This window comes from Psittacula echo (assembly GCF_963264785.1).
Source record: "Psittacula echo genome assembly, chromosome: 2".
Lineage (NCBI taxonomy): Eukaryota > Metazoa > Chordata > Aves > Psittaciformes > Psittacidae > Psittacula > Psittacula echo.
In genome coordinates this window covers 3,292,718-3,306,008 of record NC_137737.1, presented here as the reverse complement: position 1 = coordinate 3,306,008, position 13,291 = coordinate 3,292,718, and the positions used below count along the sequence as shown (strand labels likewise).

The following is a 13,291-nucleotide window of genomic DNA, read 5'->3' as shown; positions in this document are numbered from 1 at the left end:
AGTCTGCTTAGTTGTTAAACCTAACTCCTTTCCTGCAGTCTTGATTTAAATCTGAGGCAGTTTTGAAAAGCATACAAACAGTTGTATTTTTAGACTTCATAGATTTCTGCCTCTCTATCTGGTTTCTAGAGGAACTTGGCTATAGATGTTCTAATGAATAGGGTCTTGTCGTAAGTACAACAGGGGGAAAAAATGGCTAAAAATAACTATTTTGTTCAAATGCTTTGGGGTAAAAAATAAAGATGAAATGCTGTTTCAGCTGACCTTGTAGGATCTGTGTGCAGGATCTGTTTACGGATAGGCAGAGAGCTGGGAGACTTGCAGAAGACTGTCCTGTTAACACTTTGAAAGTTACCACTATGCGTTTATTGACTTGGTGCACAGTGAGGCCTTAAACATGGTTTTTCTTGTATGCTTACCTGACAATGAGGTGTCTATATGAGCTTCTAATAGCAGTTATATTATGAATGTATTACTGGGTGATAGACGTAGGTGTACCTGCTGTTTGTTCTTGAGTTTAACTCTGCTTTGCGGATCTCCTAGGACTTCACTGTAATACAGTATTAATATTTATTTATTTTGGTTTTTAGTGTTCACCCATGACAGGTCTGGCTATATCAAATTCACTATTATTGTTAAGTTCTATAGTCAATTAACTTGTGATCATGATTTTTCTATGGCTATCTGGGAAGCTCATCTGCTTTCCTAAGCATAGATGAAAGGAAAAAGAAAAGTTATTTTAATTGTAACTGTATTTAAAAATCTCTTTTAGCATGCAGCAGACTTAGTGAAAACAGTGGCGTCTCGTTATGATGAATATATAAATGTGAAAGATTTGGTTGACAAAATCAACCGTGCGCTTACAGCTGCCAAGAAAGACAATGACTTCATTTACCATGACCGGGTTCCTGACCTGAAAGATTTGGAGTCCATTGGGAAAGCCAGTCTTGTAAAGTCTACTCCAGTTGTTGTTCCGCTCAGTCAGAAATTCACTGGTGAGTGAAGTGTGTAGAGTGCACAGGGTCACTGTCACCTTGTGACACCTGGGTCACCACCACCAGCATTCATTTGTACCAGGTCAACATCTACTTTGGGATACTATTGGGTGTACAGTGGTGGTTTTGATAGTGTGGTTTGTCTTTTCCAGTTTGGTGTCCTGCTACTTGATGATAGAAGTACTGGAATAAACCACAGCTTGAAGATCATCATCTGCAATGTGTTTTTTCTCTTATTTTCTCAGCAACTGTATTTTGTATATTAAACCAGCCTTTTTGATTTCAGAAAGAACACTAATACAAGGGAAAGGTATCAAATTGTACCACCTTAACAAACCTAGCTGCTGGCTTTCCATAAGGCTGAAATAGTGTTAGTTTGTGGGGAAGTTCTGAAAAGTGATCCTCCCTTCCTATTCTAATTTTGATCCTTTGAAGAAGCAAAATTCAAGATGAAGCCTTAAGAAAAATCTGATGTGTAATCCTACAGTTGTTTTAGATATAATGCGTTTAAGTTATTTCTAACTTAATTTCAGTCTTAAAAACTGAAATCTAACCTGAATCACCTGTAGAAATAGAAGTGTTTTTAAGAGTGGGAGAGAATATCTTAAGCTGTTCAGATCAGTCTCTGTTCTACAGCCTGAGTAACGGAGCTGTGAAGATGTTTGTGTCCTTTTACCTTCACGGTGCAACTTGAGTAATTTATACTACTTTAATTGCAGACCTATTTGAGAAGATGGTTCCATTGCAAGTTCAGCAGTCTGTGAGTGTTTATAACCAAAGGAAGGCAGATCTAGTGAACAGGTTAATAGCCCAGATGAGAGAAGCCACAAATCTGGCAAATGGGTAAGTATGGCTTCTTGTGAAGTTTTTCCAGAGGAGCTGTGGAACAGCCTACGAACATTAGTTGCCTTGCAGCCTGCAGGCATCCAGATTACAGCAGCAGTTTTGTATAACTGTATGGTAGGCTGGCAAACTTAAGCCATAGAGGGGTATTTAGAACTACTTTTCTGCAGACTGAAAGCTTATCAAGAACAAATAGTTCGTCATTTTCTTCAATCTTCCCTTATTTTTGAGAGTTTGATACTTGCTCAGAAAAGGTTCCATTACCATTAATTTGAAGGAATTTCACATTCCAGCTTGATTGTACTAGTGACTCAATAAATTATATTCCCCAAAAAAAAGAAAGAATAAATTGTTCTTTACAATAAATAATCATAAAAAATCATATCAAGATGAAAGATAACCAAATGCCTTGAGTTACATTCTTATCTACCAGACAGTTACTGCTAAAAACATTTGCCATGTTTTGTAAGTGATAAAAGACTAGGGCTTGTTTAGCGTTTTAAGAGCTTTGAAGCATGTTTTTGGTGAGGTATACACTAGGAATAATTCAGGATTTTCAGTCTGAGATTTCTGTCCAGGAGTACATTATGCTCTGTTTCCATTCTAGTTGACTGAGTGGTTGTTTGGACAGCAGTGTTATTTACAGGATAAAGCTACAGACAAGCTGTTGTTTAATGTGTTGACTTTTTCAGTGTGTTGGCTTCCCTCAATCTTCCTGCTGCTATCGAAGATGTGTCTGGGGATACTGTTCCTCAGTCTATTTTGACCAAGTCTAAGTCTGTGATTGAACAGGGAGGAATTCAGACTGTTGATCAGCTGATCAAAGATCTGCCTGAACTGCTACAAAGGAACAAAGAAATTTTAGATGAAGTAAGTAAGCTCAGCAACTGCTAACACTAAAATGTTGCTAAAAAACACCACCACTGAACTTTTTCTTCTTTAAGTGGCAATAGGAAAAGTTCACAGTTATCCAAAATGCCTGTAACTTTACTAGCACTTTAAAAACATGTCATACAAGTTTTTAGTCGATACAAAAACTGTGCTGTCACATGCGCCTGTTCCTTTACAAGTATTTTGTTTCTCTGAGTGTTAGGATGGGGAGGGGAAGCATTCTAGAGAGATGTGGGTAATTTGTGCCTTTCAGGCCTGGTTTTTGTTCAGCAAATTATATTTATGAAGGATGTATAAACATTCTTCATATATTCAACACTTATCTGTTTCATGTTTATGAACGGTGTATAACGTATGTAACATTTTGCTCTTGTAGTCACTAAGATTATTAGATGAAGAAGAAGCAACAGACAATGACCTGCGAACAAAATTCAAAGAGCGCTGGCAGAGAACTCCATCTAATGAGCTCTATAAGCCTTTACGGACAGGTAAAGGTCATGCTTTGGATTCTGGGGATGCTCTGAAAATGGCCACTCTCATTGTGTAAATTAAAGTAGTTTGGTAAATACTTGTAAAGATACAAATATGTGGTTCGGTTGACACACTGTAGGGAAAGGATGCCATCCAGAGGGACCTTGACAAGCTTGTGAGGTGGGCCGATGCCAACCTTATGAAGTTCAGCCACGCCAAGTGCAGGGTCATCCTACACCTGGGTCAGAGCAATCCCAGGCACAGCTACAGGTTGGGTGGAGAAGAGATTCAGAGCAGCCCTGTGGAGAAGGACTTGGGGTTGTTGGTCAATGAGAAAATGAACATGAGCCGGCTTCAATGTGCGCTCGCAGCCCAGAAAGCCAACTGTATCCTGGGCTGCATCAAAAGGAGCATGACCAGCAGGTCGAAGGAGGTGATCCTGCCCCTCTGCTCTGCTCTCGTGAGACCTCACTTGGAGCATTGTGTGCAGTTCTGGTGTCCTCAACATAAAAAGGACATGGAACTGTTGGAACAAGTCCAGAGGAGGCCACGAGGATGATCAGGGGACTGGAGCACCTCCCGTATGGAGCCAGGCTGAGAAAGTTGGGGCTGTTCAGCCTGGAGAAGAGAAGCTGCATGGAGACCTCAGAGCAGCTTCCAGTATCTGAAGGGGGCTACAGGGATGCTGGAGAGGGACTCTTCATCAGGGACTGTAGTGATAGGACAAGGGGTAACGGGTTCAAACTGAAACAGGGGAAGTTTAGATTGGCTATAAGGAAGAAATTCTTTACTGAGAGGGTGGTGAGGCACTGGAATGGGTTGCCCAGGGAGGTTGTGAATGCTCCATCCCTGGTGGTGTTCAAGGCCAGGTTGGGCAGAGCCTTGGGTGACATGGTTTAGTGTGAGGTTTCCCTGCCTATGGCAACGGGATTGGAACTGGATGATCTTAAGGTCCTTTCCAACCCTAACTATTCCATGATTCTGTGAAATGTCAGTTTAGGAGAGCTTGTGCCAAAGCACCCTTATTGCAGTCGGGAGTATTATTTGAAGTGGAGAGATGATGTGCAGGCAGAAAATTCCCTGCTGCTTGTGCACTCATGCAGTGTGTGTGCATGCTGAAGTTTCAGAGAGCGTGTGTAATGGAAAACATCTGTCCTCCCAAGAATGTGGTTGAATTACCTCTTAAATACTTCAGTGTACTTAGAGCCATCACTAGAGCATGGTTTTGGTGTGTTTAGTGTGTGTTGGCATGAAGCTAACAAGGGACTGATACTGCCACCTTAGTTTTTGCAGAGTTACAGGGATTTGCATCTGGAGAGTAGCTCAAACCAGTGTTTGTTCAATTACACCACATATGCTTCTCTGGGGAATTAATATCGGTGCCTAGTTTATGCACTATTTAAAAGGTAACTTGGAAGCGTAAGTTTTACTTATAAGTCTTAACTCCATGATGTGCAGGCTCATAGGAATGTATGGAGACTCGTTGAAAAGCCTGAAAACTGCTCTGGTGCAAGTCTTGGATGAAACAAGGTTTGAAATCAGCTAAATACTGTCGTGTTTTCTTCCCTTCCTACCACCAGAGGGAGCAAACTACCACAATATCTTGAGTAGAGCCGTGCAAGCAGATGGCCAAGTTCGAGAGCGCTATCAGTCTCACCGGGACACCATTGCACTCCTCTGTAAGCCTGAGTCAGAACTCAATGCGGCCATTCCTTCTGCCAACCCAGCAAAAACACTACAAGGAAGTGAGGTAAAGCACTGAAATTTGTCCTTAGGAATGGAAGTGCTGTTTATCTGACTAAGTAAACTTGCACGAATTGGTGTGGAAGCTGACCCTTAGCTGCTCTTGGTTTTGTCACAGTTGATACAGGAGGTGACTAACATCTGGAATTTGCTCAAGTGTATTTTGTAACACCTAGTGCATGCAAGTACAATCACCATGGACAACAGGACTGTAGATCTCTTATAAAAGGAGCAATTCTTGATGAGTATTTTGAAGTAGGGTGGTGGGGTGTAGTGCCCAGGTCTTGGGGCAGTCAGGCAATGTAAAAGACATGGCCCAGCATTTTAAATTGCTAGGTAATTACACCAGTTTGCTTTCTAAGAAAGTCATGTCTCACAGCAATACGATCAGTTTTCTGTAGGAGTGATTTGAAGTCAGTGGGTTTGCCATTTTTAGAATATCCTATTGAAGGTGTCCGATCAATTTAAAGAAGATTACAAAATCGTCACAGTCAGTGTTATTAGTGAAAGGAAATCTTTAGAAGAGTATATAGCTTGAGAAGTGCTTGAAGATCTTTGTTCCATTGCATTTTGTCCTGGTTTGTCATCTTAAACACCTGTAAACAAATACGCATGCAGCAGTGTTGGCAGTGTCAGTGAGGAGTGCAAGATAGGAGCAAGTAATAGAGTACACTTTTGCAGTGATTCCTCCAAAAGTGCTAACTTCTGACAATTTTCACTGCCTAGGTTGTTAATGTCTTAAGAACTTTGCTCGCCGATCTGGATGAAGTTAAGAAGGAGAGAGAACAACTAGAAAATGACCTGAAATCTGTAAACTTTGACATGACAAGCAAATTCCTGACTGCACTTGCACAGGATGGTGCTATAAATGAGGAGGCAATCTCTGTGACTGAGTTGGACAGAATTTATGGGAGTTACACACAGAAAGTGCAAGAGTCCCTGAAAAAGCAGGAAGAACTTCTCAAAAATATTCAGGTACAACGTATTGTATGTCCTTCCTCTTAAACTAAGGAGCAATGATTACTTCTCCAGTACTTTAGAAATCTCACTTTGCTTTGTACTCTGTTTTGCTGTCATAGGCCAGTTGTTACTCCTTTACCTGTCTGAAAGATACAGGGGTGATTTTGTATTCACTGGAAATGAATATAAATTGTCAGCAGACTCATCCAGAGCGCTGTAGTATCAGTTCTCTTGGACCTTTTCTTCCCCAATTCTGCAGATTTCTTTGCCCTTGAAAGAAGCTTACCTGGTATATTGAAAGTTTTTTAGGTTTGTTTTGATTTTTTTTTTTCCCCTCATCCCATCTTAATACTTCTTTCTGGAGTAACTGGAATGGGTTGCCCAAGGAAGTTGTGAATGCTCCATCCCTGATGGTGTTCAAGGCCAGGCTGGACAGAGCCTTGGGTGACATGGTTTAGTGTGAGGTGTTCCTGCCCATGGCAGGGGGGTTGGAACTTGATCTTAAGGTCCTTTCCAACCCTATCTATTCTATGATTCTAACAGGAGGCCTGTATTTACTGTCTACTAGAAGATATTTGGTGTCTCAGAAGTACATTTTGGTTTGCTCCTAATTGATATTTACAACGTGATTGACTTCTAGCATGTGCTAAGCTCATCAAAGTGAAAATTGAAGTTTATTTGTAAATTCAGCCTGAATTTATCAGTAACACTGGAGTCAAATATCTGAAACATCTGGCAAAAGAGGAACTCTTGGTGCTTGGACAAGTGACAAAAAAATAATGGGGCCTATTTGTGCACAGGATTGCTTACAACTTCTGACTGCAACTTGGATTGCAAGAACAAAAGGGAAAAAACTGTTTCCAAATGACCATATGGCTCATGTTTATCAAGTATTTTGTATTCAGATACCTTTTAACATGATAAACTTTAAAATCTTGATGGATGTTACTTCGATGTTTTAATGTCCTAGAGTTCATGTTTGGCTGCTTCTGGCAGCTAAAATAGTCTTCTTAAGTTAGCTTGTTGGTTTCTTTTCCCTAAAGAAATGAGATGTGGGTAGGTGATCCTTCTGGATGTTTTCCACTTCCCTGTCCTTTTAATAACTTGCCAATGTCAACCAAACTTGAGGTAGCACTTCCTAAAAATACTAACTTCAAGTGTGATTTTGTGGATATCAATGGAGGGTGGTAGAGGAGAGAGCCTAATTAGTATAGCGTCTGAGAGAGAGTCTGCTTGAGAATGAGCTTGAGAATTAGCTGAAAGTGGCCCACAAGACACTGATAATTAGCTGATAGCTAATGCCAGCCTATAGCTCTGAAATAGTCACTGCATGTGGCAGATGGCAAGTGTCAGGAAGCACAGTGTGTGGATGGAAGGTGAGGAAAGCCAGGTATTGGGAAAATGGGATGGAAGCAAGGAGTGAGAGGGGGAAACACCAAAATGTGCAGAATCTAACAGCAAACCAGCTTGCATTATTTTCACTGCTTATTATTTTCCCTTCTTTTAAGAATGCACATCAGGATTTTTCAAAGATGAAACAATCAAACAATGAATCCAATTTAAGAGAAGAAGTTTTGAAGAACTTGGCTGTGGCAAATGACAACTTTGTGGAACTTGTTGCCAATTTAAAAGAAGGCACAAAGGTACAGTAATGCTTAAGGGTGATTTACTTACTAGTGAAACATGGATAAATTTTGCAGACATGCTAGAATGAGGTACACTTTTGAGGAGCTCACTTCTGAAGTGAGGACAGTGAGTTGCTTGAATTTAGGTTGTTTGACAGCTGTGAAATGCTGCTTTGTTCCTGTCTGAAAAGTAAGCTTTTCTAATTACTGATTTGTATTTAAAATAGAAAGAGTTGTTAATTACAGCTGAGTAAACGATGCTGAAGTTACCCAGATCAGCCATGTTATCTAAGGAATTCTTTCATCTGTTCTCCCATGGTATTTAATCACCTTATCAAATTTTTGGTTTATATACTGCTATGCATATGTGAGGAAAGATGAGGAGAGCTTTATTTAGTTTGCTTTTATTGATCTGAGCATCTAGAAGGTGTCTTACTGCTTCTGTATTAAGTACTTTTTGCTGGTTTATTGATAGCTCACTAGAGGGAAATAAAACTGAAATGTCTGTACAAATGAAATGCATGGAAATGACTGAAGGCAGGAAAATGAAAAGAAAAAAAATAGCCTTTAAAAGTTGTTAATCACTAGGTGTGATCTAGTTTTATTCTGATTTTAATACATTTTCTAGTTGCCTTAGGCTCTTATCTTTATACACAAACCCCCATGTATAAGAACCCCACAAAATGATCTGGTATTACAGGGATGGACAACACCTGACTGATACTTGGTTTTAAAAAGCAGAATAAAAGGCACTAGCAAACTTTACGGGAATGGCAGGTTTTGAGCACTGTAATAATACAAAGCCTATGACTGGATCGATATGTAGAAACATGCAAGTGTATTGATCGAGCATGCTCTTTTTGGGTTTTTTTCTCTTAACTAGTTTTACAATGAGCTGACAGAACTCCTGCTGAAATTCCAAAACAAATGCAGTGACATTGTCTTTGCTCGCAAGACCGAAAGAGACGAACTGCTCAAGTAAGATTTCAGTGTTTTGTTTAAGTATTGTAAGAAACATTAAGTATTTATCGGAAGTTAGTCTTTGGGGATATGTTTATTGTGGTACTTGATGAAATGAGAAAGGGAGAATAGGTGTGTAAGGCTATGACCTCTTCTTTGCCTTAATGCTAGCCCCACTCTCTCTTCGTCTGAAAAACTAGGAAAGTGATGGGAGAAATAAATGGAAACTTCTGCTTTGGAGTCTGTTGTGCTCTTCGTGTGTACAGTTTTGCATGAATCTCTTTCATCTGACCATGATTTCACCCTTAGTTCTTTTTGGCATGCATTTATTAATAATTTTATTTTACTCTTTCCTTTGAGGAACTTCTGGTCTCTGCACCTTGCTTTTGGTTTGAGAAATCAGATAAATGCTGCAGCATGTGACTGCCTTCCATGTGCCCAGTGTGCTGGGGACGAACAGTGTTGGTGTTCTGCCTCTGCTCTGTAGTCTGCTCTGGTCTCATACTGTATCGTTGGTTAGATAGATGGGTTGCCTACGCTGCTGGCATATTTTGTCCTTCATGTGAAGATAAGTGTTTGTTGCTCTTGTCTCACACACATGATCAGGCTAGGGATAGTATGCTTCAGCTGTCATTTTTAGGCTCTCAAGAGGAAAGCATAACTGAAAAGCTACCTGTTAATCAGTATTTTTTAGCAGAGCATGTAGCCCTTTCTAAACAGGGCTGATTGCTATTGAAGTTTCAGCTGGTGAAACTGTAGTTGTGTACATGGACCTTATTGTCAATGGGATGCTCAGCCCTTAGGTTTTCTTTCCTGACTTCATTCTTTGTAGAACTGTTCCTTTTCAGTTGGGCATGGTGCTTGTAACTGTATCCAATCCCTTCCACTTCATACGCTCATGGAATCTGGGAACTGTAGGTTGCCTAACCAAGGCTAAGCTCTGGATATCTCACATTCTAATAGGTTAATGTTCAGTGTTAAAGCTGTGGGTTTAGTGTTGGTCTAACATTGAGCTAAATTTTGCCATGCTATGCTTTACTGCCTCACGTGCTAACAGTTCACTACATGAAACCCTGTCAAGGTTGGGGGCAATGATCAGATTTGGGATATTTGTACTATACGTCTACAAACATTTATTTGAGTGCACCAACCCACAATCTGAGTAAATGTGTGGTTTTGTCCCTTCCCCACATCCCCCAAGTACAATAAAAACACTGACTGTGAGCTACATCTTCACTTAGTAAAAATAAAGTTGTTTAGATGGTTTCTTATTTAGAACTAGAGAGGTTTTGTTTCCCCACATCATGGTTGCATGTTGGATGATCAGTTTTAATAGTGTATTAGGCGCCACATTTAATGTATTTAGTCACTTTGTGGTTAAAATATGTTTCACTCTGGTACTGCTGTTCTGTAAGCTATTGGTCTTGAAGATTTGAAGAAGAAAACCGTTTCTTCTGTTCCTTATGTCATATTCTAAGATGTTTAGGTTTTCTTAGCTTGCACACTACGCCGTAGTTGCTACCTCAACTGTGCCTTTGCTGGTTTTCCCCATCTTCTGTTTCAGGTGTCAGGTTCTAGCTGGTACCTACTGCTCCCCTACCACTTCTACCCAGAATTGCCTGGAATTTGAAATGGTTCCTAATGTCTCTCTGAAGAATCTGCCCAGTCTCAAATATTGACTCCTTGCACTGAGGCATGCACTACATTGAATATGTAGCTTAGAACTGCTGCCTTAGAGCTTTCATGACAAGCTGCCTGTAAAATGATGCTGTTGAATGGCAGCTTGTGGTGCCACATGACACCAAAACCTCCTTGTATCTTACCAGAGTATTTTACCATGATTAATTCCAGCACTAGAGGTAACAGAATAGAGAACTTGAAAGCTTATTTGCTGAACCATTCATGTTTTTGCCACAGATGTAAATGACGTTGTAGACTATCTAGCAGACTTTTTTTATCATTTCTGTTAGAGGTATGGTATTTGCATGCCATGTTATTTAATTTAGGACGATCTCTGTATTTGAGCATCTTTTCACAGTTAAAATCACTGACATTTACTTGTATTCTTTTCTGTAGCCTTGGGGTTTCCTTGGGTTCTCAGGAAAGCTTCCAAGTTGCTAAATGTTCTGACTATTCTGTGATTTCTGATCCCAAAGCTTTTGGCTAATTCCGTGATCTATACCTAGTATTGAGTTGGAATATAAAGACATTATTAGAAAATAGATGTAACAGTTAATAAGAGGGTTGGCTAGACGATTGTTTCCAATGAAGTGACTTGGACTCCAAATTCAGTTTGAGCTAGCTCAGTGATCATGCTTTAAGTATTGGATTTACGCTGTTGCCTCTTTATAGCTTAGGTTGCTGAAGTGTATAACAACCAATTCTTAAACTAAGCTGTATGTTTGCTTGTTTGTTTTTAATAGAGATTTGCAGCAAAGCATTGCTAGGGAACCCAGTGCTCCCTCTATTCCTCTGCCTACCTATCAGACCACATCACCTGGAGGAAGCAAGCCTGCAGCATCGTCAGCTCCTACTCCAGCACCCAGAACCATGGTGGTAAATACACACTGCAGAATTAGGGGGTTGAAAATACTATGGAACTCCAAACTGATCTGTAACTTGTGTATATCACTCCTTAATATTTAATGTATTTAGAAATGTGTTGGAGGGAAATAGAAGGCAAATTCCAAAGGTTCAGAGAGGTGTATATTACATACTATTGATGTTCATAATTTATAGATTTGAAATTGAAAGCTTATTGTTTTTTAGATGCTTTTATATTACATTATATTTAGTTTATAGAGATAATAGAATGTCTGCTTAAAATGAAAATAGAAATAAAAATCAACTGATCATATATGCACAGCTTTTGATTCCAAGACTTCCAGAAAGAAGCATCAGCTTAATCCTTTTTCTCTTGTTAGGGGACTAAACCACAGCCACCAGCACGGCCACCACCACCAGTAATTTCTGCAGCAAGCAGTTCCTCTTCTACATCAGCACCCTCTGGAACAGCTCCTGCTGCTGCTCCTGCTGCTCCTCCTGCTGCTCCTCCTGCTCCAGGAGCCAGTGCCCCTGCAGCAAGCACTGCACCATCACAGGCACAGGGACCTCCTTACCCAACTTATCCAGGTTACCCAGGGTAAGCTAAGGGAGTAGTTAAGTAGTTCTTTGTTACTCTGTTATCTAAAAGCACTTGTTTGTTGCATATGGTGTTTTAAAATCCTTTAGTGTTACAACTGAAGATGCGTTGGTGATCTTTTTAGTTTTAGTCATATCATCCTTGCTGGAATCATTTGCTGGTACCATCTGTGGGAAGGGTTCGAAAATTTAAAGTTTTTGTAGTTTGCCTTTTTTAAAGGAAAAAGGGAGATAGGATTGCAGCTCCTTAACTGTGGTTTGGGGACTATTGCCAGCCCTTGCATAATCAGTTGGTGTTTTTTATCTCAAAAATGTTGGCATATCTAATTTTTCAAATTTTGTTTTTCATAAAAGATGATGAAAAATACAGAAAATATTCCAGCTTAGTGTGCTGTCTTCTGATGCTCTTCTCCATCTTTCTGGAGTCAGGATGAGGACTTGAAGCAGATGCTCTCCTTCAGCAGCAGGCTCTGCAAATGTTAAACTATACACGGTGATATTAAGCATGAGATAATCAATTTAGATCAGTTCTAAATCCAGCAAGTTGCTTTTACTCCACCTCCTGCCTGCGTTTCTGCTTCATGTGTTATAATTTGTTTCATATTTGATCCTTGAAAGTTACCACAAGTTCTGCTGCACAAAGAGAAAGATTGAAGGAAAGGATTTGCAATGATTGCACGTGGTTTTATATCTGTTAATGAGATGTCTTTTGCAAATTAAGGTTATCAGTGTTTTGTAAGTAAAGTATGCTTCCCACTCCCCACAGGTATTGCCAGATGCCGATGCCAATGGGCTATAATCCATACATGTATGGTCAGTATAATCTGCCGTATGCTCCTTCACCTGTCTACCAAAACCCTGGACAAGCACCATATCCGACACCTCAGCAACCCGGATACCTGTTTCCTCAACAGCCTTATTACCCTCAGCAATAATGTACCTGCAAAGAAGCTCTGCTTGTTAAAATTGGAGAGAAATTGGCAATAAGCATACTAAAACTTTTAGCTTCAGTTACTGTACCATATGAACTGTATGCAGTCTATAATTCCTGTTCATTGTTAACTGCTCGAAAATATCTTGATCAGTTCTTGATTACACTAAACACTCTGAAAGATCTGCTGCAGTGGTTTAGACTGTAGACTAATATCAGAATTAGAGCCTAATTCCGTGGTCTGAAACTGTACACTACCTGTTGGCTAGACCAAAATACTTGTCTTCAGAAATCTTGTAAGTAACAAATGGGTTCAGATGAGAAACATGAAGCAGTGCGTGCACTGGGTGTGATATATCCTAGGGAACCATATAGCATTTCCTTCTATGCCCTATTGGCTTGTATTTTTTGGGGGGTTTAGTTAAAAATGCTTATTTTGTCTAATAATCAAGGCCTTGTAAATTGTCAGTAAACGAAATAAATTACTGAAGAATGGTTTCAACACTTGGTATTCTCATTACAGTAAGAATGTGGTTGGTGTGTCTGTAGATTCTGTCATTTGCCTCTTGACTTGCACAACATAAAGGAACTTCCCAAGTGGTTAGCCTTATGACTGAACTTCCACCTTTTCCCTGATTCTGTGTTTTTGTGACAGAATCTGTAATTAACCATTTAAATGTTGTTAGATGAAGTCTTGCAGGTAGAATTTTCCTATGACTTTGAAGTGCATT

The 13,291-nt window shown here is 39.8% G+C and overlaps 1 protein-coding gene across 2 annotated transcripts in view; it reads left to right on the top strand.

Annotated features, from left to right (window-relative positions):
• PDCD6IP (programmed cell death 6 interacting protein) overlaps positions 1-13,062 on the top strand; it is a 34,754-nt gene extending 21,692 nt beyond the window's left edge. For both annotated transcript variants that reach the window (XM_080611329.1, XM_080611328.1), the window contains exons 8-18: positions 773-995; positions 1,715-1,838; positions 2,531-2,708; positions 3,106-3,217; positions 4,781-4,950; positions 5,670-5,918; positions 7,412-7,546; positions 8,412-8,506; positions 10,912-11,044; positions 11,413-11,630; positions 12,396-13,062. In XM_080611329.1, coding sequence (XP_080467455.1) covers positions 773-995; positions 1,715-1,838; positions 2,531-2,708; positions 3,106-3,217; positions 4,781-4,950; positions 5,670-5,918; positions 7,412-7,546; positions 8,412-8,506; positions 10,912-11,044; positions 11,413-11,630; positions 12,396-12,564 — 1,806 coding nt within the window. In that variant the 3' untranslated portion in view covers positions 12,565-13,062. The remainder of the gene's footprint in view (positions 1-772; positions 996-1,714; positions 1,839-2,530; positions 2,709-3,105; positions 3,218-4,780; positions 4,951-5,669; positions 5,919-7,411; positions 7,547-8,411; positions 8,507-10,911; positions 11,045-11,412; positions 11,631-12,395) is intronic.
• The last annotated feature ends 229 nt before the right edge of the window (positions 13,063-13,291 follow it).